The sequence below is a fragment of the Patagioenas fasciata genome, chromosome 6, assembly GCF_037038585.1.
Source record: "Patagioenas fasciata isolate bPatFas1 chromosome 6, bPatFas1.hap1, whole genome shotgun sequence".
NCBI lineage: Eukaryota > Metazoa > Chordata > Aves > Columbiformes > Columbidae > Patagioenas > Patagioenas fasciata.
In genome coordinates this window covers 38,131,185-38,151,070 of record NC_092525.1, presented here as the reverse complement: position 1 = coordinate 38,151,070, position 19,886 = coordinate 38,131,185, and the positions used below count along the sequence as shown (strand labels likewise).

Genomic DNA, 19,886 nt, shown 5'->3' with positions numbered 1-19,886 from the left:
ATCAACTCCAGAAAATAATTATTGGGGAAGGTCTATGTACATATTAAATAAATATTAAATATTAGTACATTAAATGCACATATTGAATAAATAGTAAATATTAGTACATTAAATAAAATTTTAAATAAATATTAAATATTAGTATATTTAAAAAAATAAATATTTGTACATTAAATATAATTTTAGAATACTAGTAAATATTAGTACATTAAATAAAAATATTAATTAACGCTCAAATATTATATACAGCTAAAACATTTAAATATATTAACTCCAAGGAGAAATTAGTGGAAAAAAGTTTACGTACTTACTCTATGAATATTAAATATTATACAAAGCTAAAATATTCTATAAAGCTAAGCTATTTAAATATAGTAACTCCAAGCAGAAATCAGTAGAAAAAAGATTATATAATATTGAATGTTCCTATAGAAGTATGGAAAGATTAAATATGATAAAAACATCAAGTCTTAAAATACATTAACTGCAGACAGAAACTGGAAAAAAGTTAATATACTTGTTATATAAAGATTAAATATTATACAAAGCTCAAACATTATCTACAGGTCACATATTAAAATATATCAACTCCAGACTAAACCTGGGGGGAAAAAAGTTTACATACTCATAATATCAACAGTAAATCTTATACAGAGCTCAGCCATTACAATCCATGAAGTGCGGGCTCCTCCTGTGCTGCAGCTTTTCTTCTCAGGACGAAGTCGAAGTTGGCCTGGGTGTTCATGGCGTAGAACACGTTCGCCTTGGGTGGGATGGCCAGCTCTGCAAGAGAGGGAGCAGAGCAAGCGTTAATGGGCGCCCCACTCAGCGTTAGGGGTTTGTTCTCACCGGCAGCTGGGACAACGTGGCGATGGCGTTTCTGACGTCGCTTCGCGTGTTACTCTTGCCGGCAAAATGCAGCAGAGCTCTTCAAGCAGCAGCAGCAGCAGCAGAGTTCTGCTTCCCCACCTTTGTCCGCGGAGATGATCTGGACCAGCTCGTAATCCTCAGCCGAGCCAGACTGCAGGTTGTGCTTCTCCATGGCTCGCTGGATGACAGCAGGAGCCTTCTCTTGGTTACTCAGCTGCAAAGAGAGGGTTGCAATGAGGGCTTCTGCTTTATTCACTCTATAATGATTTAATAATTAGCAAAGGCCTGTCTTTCTGCAGACTGCTTGGTCCTGGAACGATTTCGAAGAACTGAAAAATTACAGTGGCTTAGTAACTAAGTCGTAGATTCTGCCAGACACTAAAACACGCTCTTTGTGACACCTGGTGGTGGAGTTAGTTCAAGACAACAGACACTGCTCTAGAAATGCAGCAGCAAATCACAGCCTCTGCTCTCCTGAGCAACCACTCGCAGAGGTGAGACCTTGTTCTCAGCAGCCATCGAATCTGCAGCAAGAGCTGCCCCAGCTGCTGTTTGCAGACATCCATTCATCCACAGTCTCCCCTGCTAAACACTTTCTGTGATGTCCTGCAAAGATTCTGGGCCTTGGAGCTGGGTTTGCTGGGGAAGGGGCACCTTGTGTCACAGCTCACACACCCCAGTGCTGAGCTGGACACACAACAGCCGGCGCTGGCAGAAGAGCAGGGGCAGCAAAGCCGGCACTTGCTCAGAGTGCTTCCCTTGGCTTTGTTGATCAAATGCAAGCTTCAATTTCAAGGCCAGAAACCTTGAGAGATGCTCTTTGCAAACCTCTCATTCATCCCCTGCTCCACATGTTTTGATTTGTAACATCTGTCATGTTCCCTGTCAAGGAGGTTTGATCAGGGAATAGGTGTTTCCAAAACTAAAAGCACCATTCAAGTCACCTGGGGTGAAAACACCACCCACAGTCACAGCGCTTTGCTGTTCCCACCACTCACCAGGATGCTCCTGTAGATGTTGCCGCTTCTGTCCTCTTCTACGCTGGTGCGGATGATGCAGCTGTCTCCGCTCTGCTGGTTGTAGAGGGGCAGGACTGGCGGCACTTCTTTTGATGGAATGGGAGTCACGGAGCCGGGGCACTTCTTGGAGCACTTGTCAGCAGATGGCAGCAAGGGGGGAGGCGAGATCAAACACATTCATTACCATTTAATTTCAAAGATCCAAAAGCTAAAGATGACACTCTTCAGCACAACAGCCTTAACGAGGGCTTAGGCAACCCAGTTGAGGCAGTTTAGGTCAAGAGAGCAGAGTCTGCAGGACAAAGCTCCCTGGGAACGGAACCCAGCCCAGACAAGGCTTGGTCTGGGCAGTTCCTGGCAGGTCAAAGCACAGGGGTGGCGAGCTCTGACCTCACCTGCTTCTCACTCGCTCAGCTGCTCTGCCTGCCCCAGAATTAGGCTGGGCTGATGCACATGAGCCCTCCCCCCAAAATCGCCTTTCCCAGAGCTCAGGTCCCTCCATTCCACTGCCAGCAACGCTCCAGTCAAGACCCACAGGCTTGGGCAAGCGCCTGGGGCCGCCGGCAGCGTCAGCAGCCTCGCACAGGCTGTTTGTGCTGAACACAGGGCCCGGGCCCTACCTTGTGCTGAGGCTCCTCAGCAGTGGCGGTGGGAGGGACGATGGTGACGGTGCTGTCCCCAGAGCTCCCACCTGGAGCAGGTTTGGGCTGCGCGTTGACGGGGGTGCTGTGGGCGCTCACCCCCAAGCCCAGGAACGGCCTAGGGGGGAAAAGAAAGCACAACAGAGCTGGGCTGAGCAAAGCTGTCACTTGCTTCAACAATCTGACCTGCTGTTGTGTTTTCCTATCTCGAGTGGCCTATTGCTTGTGTGTGTATAGCAAATTAGACTCTATCCTTATTTGCTCTGTTTTGCTGCTGCAAATTTGAATTGAATTTATAATCCCGCACTAAAATTGTTCCTTTGTCTGACAGCTTAGGGTTATTTCTGAAGTCTTTAGACGATAACCCTCATGGCTAATTACACCAATAGAAAGAGACAACAGAAATACGTATTTTTAGCTGACGGTGTCTCCTCACAGCACTGCAGTGCTCTGGATCCCCAGCCAGGTTTGTCAGCTGGTGTTCGATTTATTCCAGTTCATATTCACACACCAAACCCCCTCCCCGTTGTACTCACAGGCTGAATCTCTTCACCACGCTCTTCTGAGCTCTGCCCGATGCGGTGCTCTTGTCAGGAGCTGCTTCGATTTCACGTGACAGATGGAAACTGCAGAACAGGCAATACCATTAGTGAAATATCTCAGAGTGGCCATATTTGAGAAGCCCTGGGTCACTCCCACGTCCCAGAGGGTTCATCCCCACAAGGAGGAGCGCAGCTCTGTGCGTGTGTATTTCCACTCTCCGGGAGCAGCTCCTGGCAGCGCAGAGCTCAAGGCTGAGAGAACCTGAACCTGCCTGCGGGGGAAGAAAAGCTGCTTCGCCAGCTGGGCTGAGACCCTACCTCTCCTCATCACTTAAATGCCGCTGCCTCCTAAACCACTGCACGAATTTCTCATCTGCTGCCATGCAATAGCTGTTACATGAGGACTGCAACAGCTTAATTTGTGCGATTACTTCAAACTCCTAAGAAAACAAATAATAAAATAGGAATTCTAATTAGAAAAACAAAGCCAGTCTCGTTAATACACTAAACACACGCAGCAACAGATCCAGGACAAACTGAGTTGGACCCGCGGGTCGGTTTCAGTTGAAGAAGTGACTGTTTCGAGAACCACTGTTTCAAACGCTGCAACTCTGCAGCTCACCCTTCCCGCTCACCCCTGCGTGGCCAGAGCGGCGCCGAGAGAGGAATCCCGCTCTGTACGTAGGTGGTTCTCAGGCACTAAGCAAGGGAAAGAACGAGAGGTGCCTGTGATGACAGCAGAGCCTGATCCTCCCCGGCTCTGTGCACTCACACTTGGCCCAGGGGAACACAAAACGCTGCCCCCAACGTGTGACTGGAACGCGCTGCTCTTCCCTCACTCCGCTTGCACACACACTTGCCCAAAATAATTCTGTCCGAGATCTGGCGCGACTGCCCTCGGACAGAGGAAACCCCGGCACCTTCGCTCCTACTGATCTCTGACCAACAAGGCTCAGGCTGGAAGGCAACGCTCAGCCTTGATTTCTCGGTCCCAGGTACCCGCTTTGCTCTCTGCACCTTTTACCCACAACTATTTACTGCAGCACAAGGAAGATGGTCACACACTGTATCTTGTGGCCAGCAAAGGTCTCACGCCAGCAGGTCTGATTCGCTCCCAGCACACAGAACGCGCTCGTGTAACGTGTCCCCGTGAACACCAAACGGGGGGAACGTGCCCCAGACGTAAATCCCGTGGCAGCGAGTGCCCTGCAGCTCCTCTTCCCCTGCTGCCCCCATCTAAAAGGAATTTCTCTTCCCGCGCTGCCCCTCACAGCCCGGCAGAGGTTCACAGCGTGCCGGGGACTGTTCCTTCCTCACCCTCTGAGTAACGTGAGCGCCTGTTGGATACGCCCGAGCAAAGACAACAGGCCTCGCCAAGAGAACGCTCTAGCAGAGAGCGTCAGGCACTAACGATCACAGAACAGTCACCATTCCACTTACCCTTCGCCGCTTCTCAAAATTGATCAGGCCGCCCTGTTGGAAGGACAGAGAAGGGATCAGAGGAGAAGAGCACAGGCTCAGCTGCACTTAATCACAAACAGGATGAAGTAGCGACACCAAGGGAAAGGCCAGAGCTGTCCTGACCAAAGGCCTCTACAAAGACCTCTTTCCAGCTCTAGGATAAACCACAGCGCTCGTGTACCTGGGTCTATTTAAATAGAGTCCTCCATTTTAGGAACTGCACTAGCACCCAGTGGAAGATGCAGGAGCAGACACAGTGTCTGCAAGGGAGGGAGGATATTTAGGATTCCAAAAATTGCCCCAAATTACCTCGAGATAGTCCTGAAGGGCTGTGTCCAGCATGACAAGGTCTGTTAGGAAGGTACCCAGGTAAGGTACCGTGCCTTGTGTGGCTCCCTGCAAACGGTCAGAGCAATGGTGGGTTAACTGACTGAGAAGTAACAATAATAATAATACTAATTAGAATTCTCCTGTGGAAGCAAACAAAACACAACTCGTCTGCTTCACCAAACAGCACTCTTGTAAATGACGCTTTCACGACATCACCCTGGCATCTCAGCCAGCAGTTCATGTCTGCACAGAGCGGTATATAAGCCAAAGCGCTCATTCGTAACTCCTCTGCGTCAAATCTCGCTGTGCGCCACCTCTTGCCCCAGCAGTAAAGCCGGGATTTACAGACCCGTCTTCCCCAAAGCACCACATACGGGAGCTCATTGGTTAGGAACAGGGCTGAGCTCGGCTTTGGTTGAGATCATAAGCTGGCAACTCAAGCTAATTCCCACCTTCATCAGCAGCTCCCTGCTCATCGCAAAGTTGTCAGAGTCGGAGAAGATTTCTGAAAGCTCCTCGAACATCAGCATTGTGTCCCTGTACAGGAAAAGATTAAATCATTTAAGTTGTTTGTAAGCACTCTGAATCAGATCAGGGTACTATTTTTTTCTCAACAATCATTAACAGTTGGGCACAGAAAAGATAAAAGCACCAAAACACATCCAGTGACACACTGCACAGCCTTACTTTGGAACGCAGGCCCAGGTCTTCTTCAGGCGATAAACCGAGGTGGACTGCAAGGCGGAAACGATGGCCTTTAGAGACGAAAAGTTGTTCAGGACCCTACATTGCTGTGAAAGGAGCGGTTAGAAACACAGGACCGTTAAACGTCAGCATCACCAATAGTCAGAGCTCTTCTGTCTGCCCCGTGTCCTGCTTGCTGCACATTCTCCCTGCTAAGCGGGCAGCTCTACAAATACTGAGCATCAAAAATATCACTGCCCAACAACCCCCCTGTCCCCTCCCAGCTCCACAGCACCCGCACAAGGAACGTGAAACAGTCGTGAATAAACGCTTTACACGTGCGATACGGATCCACTTCTCCAAGATCTTCGCTCGCTGCTGTGTCTTTAGTTCTTTGCTCTCCAGGATGGTGCTGAGCACGCAGTTGGTGACGGCGTTGAACTGCGAGATGGTGGCTCTGATGCTCTGTGCCAGCTGTTTGTTCTCCTTCTTGTCCCTTCGGGACCAGATGCAGCCCAGGCAGTGGTGGGGCACAACGTTCTGGAAGAGTGTCTAGAGGGAAACAGAGGTGTCCAACTCAGCCTGGATCGCTACTGCCCACAGCAAGAAATGCATGGTTACAGTACAAACTGCATCTGAATCTAATATGGTATTAAAAGGGAAATATTGGTTTTCTCTTATTTTAAAATATGCACTTTGCTATAACTCTTTAGGCCTGACGCCCTAAAAGAACTGTCAGATAAACTGTCCTAGCAAAATAACAGACACCTTTCTATCACTTACTTTACCAAGGGGAAAGATTTCTATATAGTGATATTTTTGAAGGAGATTGATACAAATAAGCCAAATCGAACACTACAGTTACAAAGTATTTATACATCTCCAGGTGAGTTGGCCTAAGATACAGTCAAAATACGCTATTTCTGAAGGGTCAAATATTAAACTTTGGAAAAGAGGCCACACAGTCTACATTCACACTGTAAAAAAAAAGACAAACACCTTCAGAAGAACTGAACGAAAAGCCCAATCAATGAAGCAAGTTTGGATAACCAAGTTAAGTTAAAAAACAAACAGACAAACAAACAATGAGAAGCCCAGAACTATTTCCCCGAGCATTTCAAGTAACACGTATGATCTACATACCGCGTCCATGTATGTCAGCTGTTCTGCCACCAGGTCTTCTTGGAACAATGAGAATTCTTCTGGGCCGCTGATCTCCAGTTCCTCTTCCTCATCCGGGTTGCAGGGAGAAAGGCTGTGGAACGCGTCTGGCCAGCGGGGAAAACACGAGTCAGTGAATTTATACAGAAAACAAGTAATCAAAGCAGATATTTGGAAAATCACTACATAGAAGAGCAGAACATGCAAAGGGACCTGCCTGGGGTAACGGCCTCACTGTGCTGCATATTTTAGGGAGAAAGAGAAGGACACGAAGATTAAATGGGCAAAGAGAAGGTAGAAGAAAAAGAAACAGGGAGAACTGAGCTGTTCAGGGTCTCTTACCTGAGAAGTGCCTTAACCCATTCACTAACCATTCTTTGGGAAGAAAAAACCTACCAACCCCCCCCCAACAACTCCTTATTAACACTGCAGAACTTTGATAATCTACTTGTCAGCATTTATGCATTCTATAGTCTGAAAAACAGCTGAACTGCAAAGTGACAAGACTGCAATTATACCCCCAAAATATTACACTGAATATGCTCTTATGTCCACGTTTCAAGGGAAGAGGAGGAGAAGGGAGCGAGACCAGTTGGAAAGTTAAAACATGCTTTGCTAGTACTACTGATGAGGAGAGAAAGTAATGCAAAATATACAAAACCAATCGTGGCTCCAGCAGCTGCAGGACAAACCCCCGGATGCCCTGGGCTGGACTCGGCAGTAAACCAGAGCTGGATTCAGGGCTGCAGGGCCTGGAACCAGGCCTAGGATGGCAGGCAGGCTCCTCTTCAGATGCCGGCCATGGACGAGGAGAGCGAGACCCTGGTGATCTCCCAGTTCCAGATGCTGCACAACGTGGAAAACCTACCGAGCTGGTCACTTTGGGTCCCCTGTTCTGGCCGCCCCTCCCGGCAAGTCCGCCCCTCTCACGGGATGTGCAGAATTGATCAGCAGCCTTGGCTGCCGCAGCACTAAGTCTAAACCTGGGCCTTTTCTGCACACCAGTCCTACCGTTATGTGCTCCAGAGCCAACGGGGACTGAAAAACACGCAGCCAATGTGAGAATAATGCATGTAGAAGAACTTAGTCCCCCTACTAAGGCTGGAAGTTGATTCCAGTTCTCATTCACATACCACGTGAGCCCTTACGAATTTTCGGCTCACGGCACAGGAAGCTTTGTGCCCTGGATAAGGGGACATGTCAGGCTTGACGCTGGGAGAACACACAGACAGCAGAGAAAGGTACTTTACCATCATTCTCCCGTTCTTCTTTCCGGAACTCCTCCAGGAGGTTCTGCGCCTTCTTCTCCAGGTCAGAGCCAGGCATGTTCTTCTTCAGATAACTCAGTACCTTCTGCAGACACACGTAGTCGGGTGGCTCTCGGAAATCGTCGGCACACTGGTCGAGCCAGGCTTGTAAAATCGATGCCATCGCACTGTGAGCAAATTCAGAGAGAACACATGGGTTGTATGCAGCAGTTATTGATGCAATCGCATGGATCTGTACCTCATATAACAACAGGAACACTGAGACATTCATCCCCCACGTGAAGGCAGTATGGACACTTCCGTGAGCACAGAATTTAATTTGTTCTTTTTATGCAAGAAATGTTATTAATACTTCATAGGAAACTAAAGGCTGCTTCTTCAATTACACCTTGAGAAACCAGCGCAGTCATTCAAAATCATTAAAGATTTTCTCTCCGTTGTATTATTGGATGTTATGAGACAGCTGATACCCGGCCTTTACACAAGCCCCTTGAAGCAAACAGGGCTGTGAATTGTCACAGGAAACAACAGTTCTGCTGCCCACTTCCTGCTCCAGCACCGAACCCTGACTGGGGCTCGCTGGGCGCTGCAAAACCAAACTTACGTCCTGAGCACTGTGCTGGATCCGGGGGAATTCTGGTTTCCATGTTCTTCAGAGCCCGAGATCTCCAGGTTTCCGTATCTGAAAAAATGAGATGGCTGTTTAGAGGAACCTCTACTGAGCAACCCAAAGCGCGTAATCCATATACAATTGGCATAAACATATAGATATTGGCATATTCATATACGATTGGCATGAAGACAAGGGCTTCATGCTGGACAATTCCACCGTGGCTGGGGAGCTGTGGCAGAGATGAAGGGTTTGCACATATCCCCCGTGCACTGGTCTTTTATTAAGGGACAAGTTGTATTGGTTTTCTTGTGTCGGTCCCAGTTTGGCTCCTTAGCGGTCAGATCACGCATGCTTTCCCCACCTGGCGCTTAAGCTTTAATGAGATTTGGGATGTGGGCAGCGTGCATTCACACATGGTGTGTTTATGCTGAAATCCTGAACTTTGCAGGATTCTTTTCTGTCAACATCCCCCTGTCGTGTATAATAAATTACGGCTCAGTTTCCATTCTGTCCCGGCTCTCACCTGTCCAGGAGCAGCTCCAGGACTGTGCTGGTGGAAGCAAAGGCCCTGTACGTGGAGAGGAAGATGTTGATGTATGTGAAGTCATTATCGGCAAAGGCCGTCGGAAGCGTCTCCACCAGCTTTTCCAAAGTTCCAGCTTTCAGGGCCCTGCTTTTGCACGTCTCGTCCGGGCTGACAGTGTGTTCTGCAGGTAACTGGTCCCCTTCAGCCTACAAAGTGGAAACAAAGACAAAGCACAAAACTCAGACAGAAGCCAGAGCCCCGACACAGCCTGCACAATGAAACGCAGATTCCATTCCACCTTTTCACAGGAATAGTCCATCTCTAGTTACTAAACAATGTTGTCCCTTTGGGCTCTCCAAACACCAAACGATGTATCAAATACTGGAGGACAATAAAGACATTTCTTATTTAAACAGGCAAGTGTTGCCAGTGCTTAGGCTGTAATCTCATGGTTGGCTTTGAAACTGACCATTCTCTCAGAACAGGGCCAACCATTCAAAAAGCCCGGATGCTTTCTTAGCATCAAGAAGTTGAAGAAAGGTTTATTAGACTTCTTGTAGCATGAAAGATCGAAGTTCCTTCACCTACTGGTACCTCGAGAAGAAGCTACTAAGCAAGATTTCAAGCTTCTCAGTACTTAAAGGAATTGGTAATAAAGCCCAACTCACTCAAAATGAACAAAAACTGTTGTATTCCTTTCAACATGGGTTCTATGAAATTTGCAGTTAGAGCTGCATTTCTCTCAGACACATCCAATACCAGCCAACGCTTTTCAGCTGAAAAGCCTCCAAATCACTCTACAAATGCAGCATCACTAAAAACTCTTCCCATCAGCTGGGAAATGTACCACAGGTCAAAAATACTTTCAAATATTTCTCCTGGTAAAAACAGGAGGCAGAGATGGGAAATCTGCCGCTCAAAGTCTCTATACTACCAACCTGGACACTACACCAAAGCAAGTTCTTATATTACTGCCTTGGATCCTGAAGAAAATGTAGAAACATCGCAACATAACACAAAAGTTCTACCCACCTCCTGACCCTCTGGCTCAAACTGCCACAGCTGCTCTGATTGCAGTGAAGTGAGGACACTTTAATCAGCTGGGGGCTTGGCCACCATGCCAGCTTTACTTACCCCGAGCCATCTTGCTCCTTCGCTGTCAGTCTGCTGGATCTGCGCTCTTCTCAGGCTGTCGCAGTCAACAGCTCCTTCTTGTGTGTCTTCAGCTCCATCCTCAGTTGTGCTCTGCCAGGAAAAGGGCCAAGAGAAACAAGTCAGAGAGAAAGGAACATGGTCCCTGCACAAGCGCAGGCTGCAGACACCAGCGTGCCAGAACCAGGATCTCACAACACCTCAACAACGCTCACTTCAGTTGCCACTTTTTAGCTGCTTTCAGTTACCTGGGGCTTTTTGGCCTTTTAACTGAAAGCACAGAGGAGCTGAGTGCACAACTTACTGCACAAGCCAATGAAAGAGGTAAGAATTAAACCAGAGAGCCCAGATCTCCTGAACCCCAGCACTAACAGCTGCTGTATTAACATGCTGATACACACTGAGGAGCAAAGCACTAGAGAACTGAAAATAGACGTAACAATTGACTTTAGAAATAGATATACTGGTCCCCCTGCAACCACATAATGTTTGTTCTTCATATATAACACTTGAATAATTAAAGTTTCAGGGCTATACTGAGTACCACAGCCTTAAGCACAGCAACAACTCAATTAGAAAGGATCTGAGTGCAGTGCAACCAAATCCTGGTTTGGGGAAGTCGGGGTTTGGGTATTTTGGGAGGGTTGCTTTTCTGTTTGTTTTTACCTCCCTTATCTCTAAAATATCCCCTAGTCATATAGAACTGTCTGTGCACCAGTGACTTGCCTCTTGAACGCTCTGTGGAACCTCCACATCTTCCCCAGGTTGGTTCCTCACATTTTCTTCCAGGCTTTCTGGAGTCTCCACGTCTTCTTCAGTTGGCTCGCTTGGAGTCTCCTCTGTGCACTCTGCAGTCTCGGTGTCTTCCTCTGTTGCCTTGCTTAGACTGTTCTCAATGCGCTCTGGAGCTTCTGCATCTTCCTCTGTTATCTTGCTGAGAGTGTTCTCGATGCGCTCAGGAGTCTTCGCATCTTCTTCTCTTATCTTGCTTGTAGTCTCGTCAATGTGCTCTGGAGTCTCTGCATCTTCCTCTCTTGTCTTCCTTACTGTCTGCTCAAAGATCTCTGGACTCTCATCAACGCGCTCTGGAGTCTTCTCAATATGCACTGGAGTCTCCACTTCTTCCTTGGTTGGCTTGGTCAGGATCTCCTCAAGGCTGTGCAGAGACTCCACATCTTCCTCATGTCTCTTCCGCCTGGGTGTCCTCCTCTTCGGTCTGCTCCAACATCTCCAAAGAGACAGGTTCCGAAAGGGGAAGTTCCGAGCCTGTTAGAAAACAACGGAAAAACAGTTTTGAATCACAGATAGCAACACATTTACTTTTAACGTCCTTGCAAAAGTTCCAGGACAAGATCACATGAACCCTGAACTTTAGGCACTATTACAATGCAAAAAATAGACTGTACAACAGGATCATAGAATCATTTTGGTTGGAAGAGACCATTGAGTGAACTGTTAAGCCACCCCTGGCACCGCCCCATGTCCCTCAGAACCTCATCTATGTGCCTTTTAAACCCCTCCAGGGATGGTGACTCCACCACTGCCCTGGGCAGCCTGTTCCAATGTTTAATAACCCTTTCTCAGAATTACAGAATCACAGAAAGTTAGGGACTGGAAGGGACCTGGAAAGCTCATCCAGGTCAATCCCCCCATGGAGCAGGAACACCCAGCTGAGGTTCCACAGGAAGGTGTCCAGGCGGGTTTGAATGTCTGCAGAGAAGGAGACTCCACAACCCCCCTGGGCAGCCTGGGCCAGGCTCTGCCACCCTCACCATGAAGAAGTTCCTTGAAATTTAAGTGGAATCTTTTGTGTTCCAGTTTGCACCCATTACCCCTTGTCCTGTCACTGGTTGTCACTGAGAAGAGCCTGGCTTCATCCTCCTGACACTCACCCTTTAGATATCTGTAAATATTAATGTGGTCACCCCTCAGTCTCTTCCAAGCTCCAGAGCCCCAGCTCCCTCAGCCTTTCCTCACATGGGAGATGCTCCACTCCCTTCAGCATCTTGGTGGCTGCGCTGGACTCTCTCCAGTGGTTCACTGTCCTTCTGGAACTGAGGGGCCACAACTGGACAGAATATTCCAGGTGTGGTCTCCCCAGGGCAGAGTAGAGGGGCAAGAGAACCTCTCTGACCTACTGACCACCCCCTTCTAACCCACCCCAGGTACCATTGGCCTTCCTGGACACAAGGGCCCAGTGCTGGCTCATGGTCACCCTGCTGTCCCCAGGACCCCCAGGTCCCTTTCCCCTACACTGCTCATTCCCCAGCTTACACTGGAACCTGGGGTTGTTCCTACCCAGATGCAAGACTCTACACCTTCCCTTGTTATATTTCATTAAAATTTTCCCTGCCCAGCTCTCCAGCCTGTCCAGGTCTCTGGATGGCAGCACAGCCTCTGGTGTATCACCCACTCCTCCCAGCTTGGTGTCACCAGCAAACTTGCTGATAGGACACTCTAGTCCCTCATCCAAATCATTGATGAATATATTGAATAATACCGGCCCCAGCACTGACCCCTGAGGCACTGCATGAGATCCAGGCCTCCAACTGGACGCCACCCCATTGACCACGACTCTCTGGCTTCTTCCCCTCAGCCAGTTCGCAGTCACCTCACTGCCCGGTCACCCAGACCGCACTCCCTCCCGTTTCTGGGAGGAAATGTTCCCAATAGCCAACCTGAGCCTCCCCCGCCCAACTGGAGGCCGTTTCCTCCCGTCCCCTCACTTGTGCAGGCACCAAATCCCTTTTCTCGCCACACGGAGCTGCCCCCCCACCCCCGGCCCCGTGTCCCCCGCGGCCCCGGGGGAGGGCGGGCGGCGGGGCCCGGCTCGCTCATACCCGTCCGCAGCAGGGCCCGCAGCTGATCCCGCACATGGCGCTGTGTCCGCGTCCGCAGGCAGGGCTGCTGCCGGCTCCGCCAGCCCCGCACTCCCGCTCTCTCTCGCACCGACCGCTCGCCCCGACGCCAACGGCGGCGACGGCTCCGCGAGCACCGCGGCGACCGGACGCGGCCTCGCGGCGGCACGTGCCGCCCGCAGCCGGCCAATCGCAGCTCGCCGCCGCTCCGCGCGCGCCCCCTTGCCCCGCCCTCAGCCCGCCCGCAGTCCGAGCCCTTGCTCAGCCGGACAAAGCGCCGGGAGCGGGACAGACGGACCGAGCTGGGAGCGTGGGCATCGAACTGTGCGTGGAACACAACTTGTGCTGCGGCAGAGCCCGGGGTGAGCGCAAAACTGCAAAGTCCAAGCATAACCGCGGAAGGAAAAAGGAAGTTCTTGTCATTTACAGTGATGTTTTCACTTTGCCATTCAATAGATTCGCTGTTCTACTAAAGGTTTTAAAGAATAGGCAACTGAAATCAAGAACGTGTTCTTCCCGCGCAAAGGGGGTTCCTTCCCCAGAAATGTGAATTGTAGTTAAACACACTGGCTCATTTCTCAGTGTTTCTGCTCTTTTTTTCCCTCTTTCTATGGTCAGAGCAATTACCCAGCTGAGTAAAAAAATGAGGCTGCTTCGTAGTGAAATAAATAACTTACGCTTTTTCTATGGATAAACAACGTTTAATCCAATTCCTTCATTGTATTCCTTAAACACGTGTTCATTAGAGCACAAGCAAAACAGCGCTGGGTGCGCGGGGGATTCGCTCCGCCCAACACTCACACCTTTTAACAATAAGAAGTGTGCTTAAAGACAGTAAGGTGTTACATATTCATAATGACCCCAGGAACGGCCATACATATTCATTACCTTTCACGATTCTTATTAAAATGAGTCTCAGATAACCCTTTCCACAGTCTCCTCTTGACCCTCCCCTGCTGCGCCTGCGCAGTCACTTGGTGGTTTTGAGGAGGGGTCGTTGGGGGTCTTTGGATGAAGGATGAACATCGTTCAGCTTCGTCACAGTGAACGTTTTACCTTTGGCTCACTGCAATGAATTGCCTGGAACCCAAGCTGCCAAGTCGACCGAAACCAGACTGGCGCCCCCTTTTTGCTGTAAATCTTGGCTCTCTTGTCTGCTCAAGGTTGCAGTTGGTGCTGCAAAACTTCTTATCTCGGCATTCGATGAGGTTCTGTTTTTTTCTTAATACAACTGCTTACATACAGCTCTAAACTAGATATTCATTCTGTGGCTTAAAGTGTTGGTTCGCTAGTAGGCTCTTATTATGTAGTTATATAGTTGACCTTTAAAATGTTAGTTCCCTCTATCAATATAACTTCATGAACAAGTTTCATAACTTTTTACACAGAACTTAACCACCTTTTCCTTTTCCAGGTTCAGAGCCCGTGCCTCCTTTGGTTATATCTGTAAACATTAAACATCTTGGCACGAATCACCACCTCTTTTCTCACAATTCCCCCTTTTTCTTTCTATCCTATTGATTCGTGCTTTGGCTGCAAAGTTAGCCAGCACCTGCCTAGGGGTGGCTAGATCCAGTTTGGTGTTATCTTTCAAAATCATTAACTCATACCCCGTTCTTTTTGTTGCCATTTCAGGATCGATAGGCGTGCCTGAGATTTGCATGCCTTGGACTACTGAATGTATTAACTGAATAAAGCAGGGGATCATGCATGGCACAAACAGTTTCGAGACCAATATCCATTAGGTGGATCTGGCCACCAAGTGGGAGGAATAGAGGTACTTGACGAATTTGCCCTCAACACTAACTGACAAGGGGTTCGTCCAACATATTCAGTCATTTGAGACCCTCCACATATCCAGCACGAGGTGACATTTAATTCGCAGTATCACAGTATCACAGTATGTTTGGGATTGGAAGGGACCTCGAAAGATCATCCGGTCCAATCCCCCTGCTGGAGCAGGAACGCCTAGGAGAGGTCGCACAGGAACATGTCCAGGCGGGTTTGAATGTCTCCAGGGAAGGAGACTCCACAACCTCCCTGGGCAGCCTGGGCCAGTGCCATGTCACCCTCACTGAGAAGAAGTTTTTCTCAAATTTAAGTGGAACCTCTTGTGTTCCAGCTTGATCCCATTACCCCTTGTCCTATCATTGTTTGCCACTGAGAAGAGCCTGGCTCCATCCTCATGGCACTCAGCCTTTACATACTTATAAACATTAACAAGGTCACCCCTCAGTCTCCTCTTCTCCAAACTAAAGAGCCCCAGCTCCCTCAGCCTTTCTTCATAAGGGAGATGCTCCACTCCCTTAATCATCTTTGTTGCCCTACGCTGGACCCTCTCCAGCAGTTCCCTGTCCTTCTTGAACTGAGGGGCCCAGAACTGGACACAATATTCCAGATGGGGTCTCACCAGGGCGGAGTAGAGGGGCAGGAGGACCTCTCTTGATCTACTGACCACCCCCCTTGCAATACACCCGAGGATGCCATTGGCCTTCCTGGCCACAAGGGCCCAGTGCTGGCTCATGGTCATCCTGTTGTCCACCAGGACCCCCAGGTCCCTTTCCCCTACACTGCTCTCTAATCTGTAATTTCCCAACCTATACTGGAACCTGGGGTTGTTCCTGCCCAGATGCAGGACTCTACACTTGCCCTTGTTAAATTTCATCAGGTTATTTCCCGCCCAACTCTCCAGCCTGTCCAGGTCTCTGATGGCAGCACAGCCTCTGGCGTGTCAGCCACTCCTCCCAGCTTGGTGTCATCAGCAAACTTGCTGATAGTACACTCAATTCCCTCGTCCAAACCGTTAACGAATATATTGAATAATATTGGCCCCAGTACTGACCCCTGAGGCACTGCACTAGATCCAGGCCTCCAACTGGACTCCGCACCATTGACCACCACTCTCTGGCTTCTCTCTTTAAGCCAGTTTGCAACCCACCTCACTACTCTATTGTCTAGACCACACTTCCTCAATTTAGCTGTGAGGATGCTGTGAGGGACTGTGTCAAAGGCTTTACTGAAGTCAAGGTAGACCACATCCACCGCTCTGCCATCATCCATCCACCTTGTTACATTCTCATAAAAGGCTATGAGGTTGGTCAAGCATGACTTACCCTTGGTAAAGCCATGCTGACTGCCCCTAATGACCCTCTTATCCCTGATGTGCCTTGAGATGGCACCAAGGATAGGCTGTTCCATTACTTTCCCAGGGACAGAGGTGAGGCTGACCGGTCTATAATTACCCGGGTCCTCCTTCTTGCCCTTTTTGGAGACTGCAGTGACATTTGCTTTCCTCCAGTCCTCGGGCACCTCTCCCGTTTCCCAAGACTTGGCAAAAATGATGGAGAGCGGTCCAGCAATGACTTCAGCCAGCTCCCTCAGCACCCGCGGGTGCATCCCATCTGGACCCATGGATTTACGGATGTCCACACTATTTAACTGCTCCCTAACCCAGTCCTCATCGACTAAAGCAAACTCCTCCATTGACCTGGCTTCATCCGGGGTCTCAGGGGTACAGGGTTCCCCAGGACAGCCTCCAGCGGAGTAGACAGAGACAGAGAAGGCATTCAGTAATTCTGCCTTCTCTGTGTATTCTGCCACCAGGGCACCCACCCCATTCATCAGTGGGCCTACATTGCCTCTGGTATTAGTTTTATCTGCTATGTATTTGAAAAAGTTCTTCTTGCTGTCCTTGACCAGTCTCGCCAGCTGTAATTCTAAGGAGGCCTTGGCTACCCTAGCTGCCTTCCTACACCCTCTAACAGCAGCCTTATATTCCTCCCAAGTGGCCAGTCCCTGCTTCCATGACCTGTAAACTCTCCTCTTCTGCTTGAGCGTACCCAACAGATCCCTATTCAACCACGCAGGCCTCCTGGCTCCCTTCCTCGACTTCCTACGTGTGGGGATGCTCTGATCCTGAGCGTGGAAGAAGCAACCTCTGAATGCAATCCAGCTCTCTTGGGCCCCTTTTCCTTCAAGCAGTCTGGCCCATGGGATTTCCCCCAGCAATTGCTTGAAAAGGCCGAAGTCAGCCCTGCTGAGGTCCAGGGTTGCAATTCTACTTGCTATTCTGTTCCTGCCACACGAGATGCTGAACTCCACCATCTCGTGGTCACTGCAACCCAGGCAGCCCTCGACCTTTACTGCTTCGACCAGACCCTCCTTGTTAGTGAGGATGAGATCCAGCAGTGCACCTCTCCTGGTCGGCTCCTCCACCATCTGCATGAGGAAGTTGTCATCAATGCGCTGGAGGAACCTCCTGGACTGTGGCTGGCTGGCTGAATGGTCCTTCCAGCAAACATCAGGGAAGTTAAAATCACCCACAACAACCAGGGCCTGTGACTGTGAGGCCACTCTCAGCTGCGCATAGAAGGCCTCATCAACTTCCTCAGCCTGATCTGGTGGCCTGTAATAGACACCTACAACCGTATCACCCCTGCCAGCCTGTCCCTTCATCCTGACCCACACACTCTCGACTCGTTCCTCATCCGCTCCTGGGCAGAATTTAGTACTTTGCAGTTGCTCTCTCACATAGAGAGCAGCTCCACCACCACGCCTGGCTGGCCTGTCTTTCCTGAAAAGGGCGTAGCCATCCATGACCACATTCCAGTCATGTGAACTGTGCCACCACGTTTCTGTAATTGCCACCAGATCATGATCTCCCGACCGAACATAGGATTCTAACTCCTCCTGCTTATTCCCCACGCTGCACGCATTGGTGTACAGGCATTTCAGGGAGCGGGCTATCTTTTCCATAAGATCTATAAACAGGTTTTTCCCTACTCTTGGTAATTGTAATCCTTTGTCTTTTTGCCTTAATTCTTCACACCAATCACTGCTGTTCTGTACCAATTTCTGTTGCTCTTGCTTTCCTTTTAATTCCTGAGTGGCACTCTTAACTAACTCCTCCTTCTACTGATCTTGCACTGCCCCTCCGTCTGAATAGCCCCACTCACCAGCTTGTGTAAAACAGGTATTCTGTTCTCCCCTAGGGCAGGAGACACAGCCTACAGCCAGTCCACCTTTCCCTAGCTTAGTTGCTACCCATAATTCCTGCCCTTGGATTTCAGACTTCTCCAATTTTGTTCTATCATAACATCCAGAATTAGTATGAGCGTGATAATGTAGAACATATTGGGTTAGTCTCCCTATTCTCACACGCTCGTAGCACTTGGTACAGGGATTGGCCAGGCTAAGTTGGGAACAATAAGTCACCACTGCTAGCAAGAGGATCAGGTCCAGGGTTCTGCACCCCCTGCCTCTCTGGCCGACCAGGCTGCAGCCGCAGCCGAGTTCGTCATCTTCTCGGCAGCAAGGGCCACGTCCCCACCTTTCCTATTTTTGCCGTTAGCGTGGCGACTTTTTATCGTTTCCCAGCTCTTGGCCTTCACTTCCCAGGAACAACAGGAGCAACACGGAATGTGGTTTCTCTTTCTGCACTCTGTTCTCCTCATCACTGGTGGGCTCTAAATTCCCATTCACCCCTTCAGTAAATACCTCCCACCATTCTCCGCTATTCTTTTTCTGTTCTTCCAGTGGCGACCGGAATCCTCAACCGAGCCCTGGTTTCCTTATCTTCTGTTCTTAGACATTTCTTACACAATCCTGTCGGTAAGTTCCCTTTGTGGATATGCTTATACCACAGTCCATTTACAACCTAAACATCAAATATAAAATGAGAATTACACATACAACTCGGTTCAACACATTTAACTATTAAGCCATTCTCATTTTCATTCACATCCATAACACTAATAGTAGTTACATCACCAATCCCGTGTCAATTTCAATTTCAGTTCCCCTGGTTCCTGAGTTACTTTCCAGGTTCTTTCTTCCATCAGAGCTCCTCTAACTCGAGAGACGCGTGTCCATCCTTTCTCTGCCCTCCCAACAGCTGTTTCTGTAGTTAACAAAACAAGAAAAGGCCCCTCCCATCATGGGGTTGGAGTTTCTTCTTTTCAGGTTTTAATTAGTGTTGCCCCCATATCTATCAAACATTCTACTTGTTTTGTTCTTTTGGGTTTCTTCTTCCCCATGCGGTGAGCACCACCCAGGCTGCTCACCCAGAAGGACTAAAACTGCTTCCCAGTGCAACCCCAAACACCCTTCACTTCAGCAGGTGACCGCACTTGTGCTTTCAGCTCCTGGGCTGGTGTTGTCCGGGCTTTCCCTGCTCAGCACTGACTGTGTTTTGGAAAGGCAGGAGCCAGTGCAAACCCTTCTCCGCTGTTCTGCTCTTTTTCTGCTATTTTTCCCCTTTCCTGTGAAGCTCGGCTGCTCCATGAGTTATTGTGTTCTCCTGTGAGTGTGGGGTTTGTCCTCTGCTGTGGAGCACGAGAGCGAAGCCCCCGGAGCCCCGGCTGGTGCAGACCCCGCAGTGAGGGTGACAGACCCGGAGCCAGGAGCAGTTTCCCCAGGGTGAGGAGCAAGTGGAGCTGCTCACACCAAGGTCACAGGCAGGGTTGGTGCGCATCACCGGTTCTAAGGCTGTCACCAGAACCTGACAACCTGACAACAGTGTGCTGTCTCCCTGGGTAGTTTAAGTACAACCAGAACGCAAGAGGCGGCTTAAATTCGGGGTCGTCTTTTTGCCAGGAGCAGAAAATGCCGTGATGGAGACAGTGGGGAAAAGGTGGAAACTCTCAGACCACGGTGCAGTCTCAGAGAGGAAAAGAGATGAACGAGACACTGATGAGCGGGAAAAGTTGACATATTTATTATAGAAACATTAAAGGTTCTATAGAGATTGAATGTTACATAAA

At 49.2% G+C, this 19,886-nt stretch overlaps 1 protein-coding gene across 1 annotated transcript; it reads right to left on the bottom strand.

The window, feature by feature from the left end:
* Nucleotides 1–664: 664 nt before the first annotated feature.
* On the bottom strand, nucleotides 665–7,511 carry LOC139828329 (ral guanine nucleotide dissociation stimulator-like 1). The gene is made up of 12 exons (XM_071810594.1): nucleotides 7,505–7,511; nucleotides 6,691–6,773; nucleotides 5,884–6,099; nucleotides 5,551–5,654; nucleotides 5,259–5,400; nucleotides 4,843–4,929; nucleotides 4,513–4,545; nucleotides 3,391–3,512; nucleotides 3,075–3,156; nucleotides 1,869–2,012; nucleotides 970–1,084; nucleotides 665–783 (listed from the first exon to the last, which is right to left on the bottom strand). The coding sequence occupies exons 1-12, from the start codon at nucleotides 7,509–7,511 to the stop codon at nucleotides 665–667; spliced, it is 1,254 nt and encodes a 417-aa protein (XP_071666695.1).
* Nucleotides 7,512–19,886: the final 12,375 nt, after the last annotated feature.

Bases quoted from the DNA above. Each gene is read 5' to 3' on its own strand.
- LOC139828329 (XM_071810594.1), bottom strand. The intron at 4,930-5,258 runs GTTCCTAACCAA...GACCGTTTGCAG, and splicing joins CCAAAGCCGAGCTCAGCCCT to GGAGCCACACAAGGCACGGT. The intron at 784-969 runs GTGGGGAAGCAG...CCTCTCTTGCAG, and splicing joins GATCATCTCCGCGGACAAAG to AGCTGGCCATCCCACCCAAG.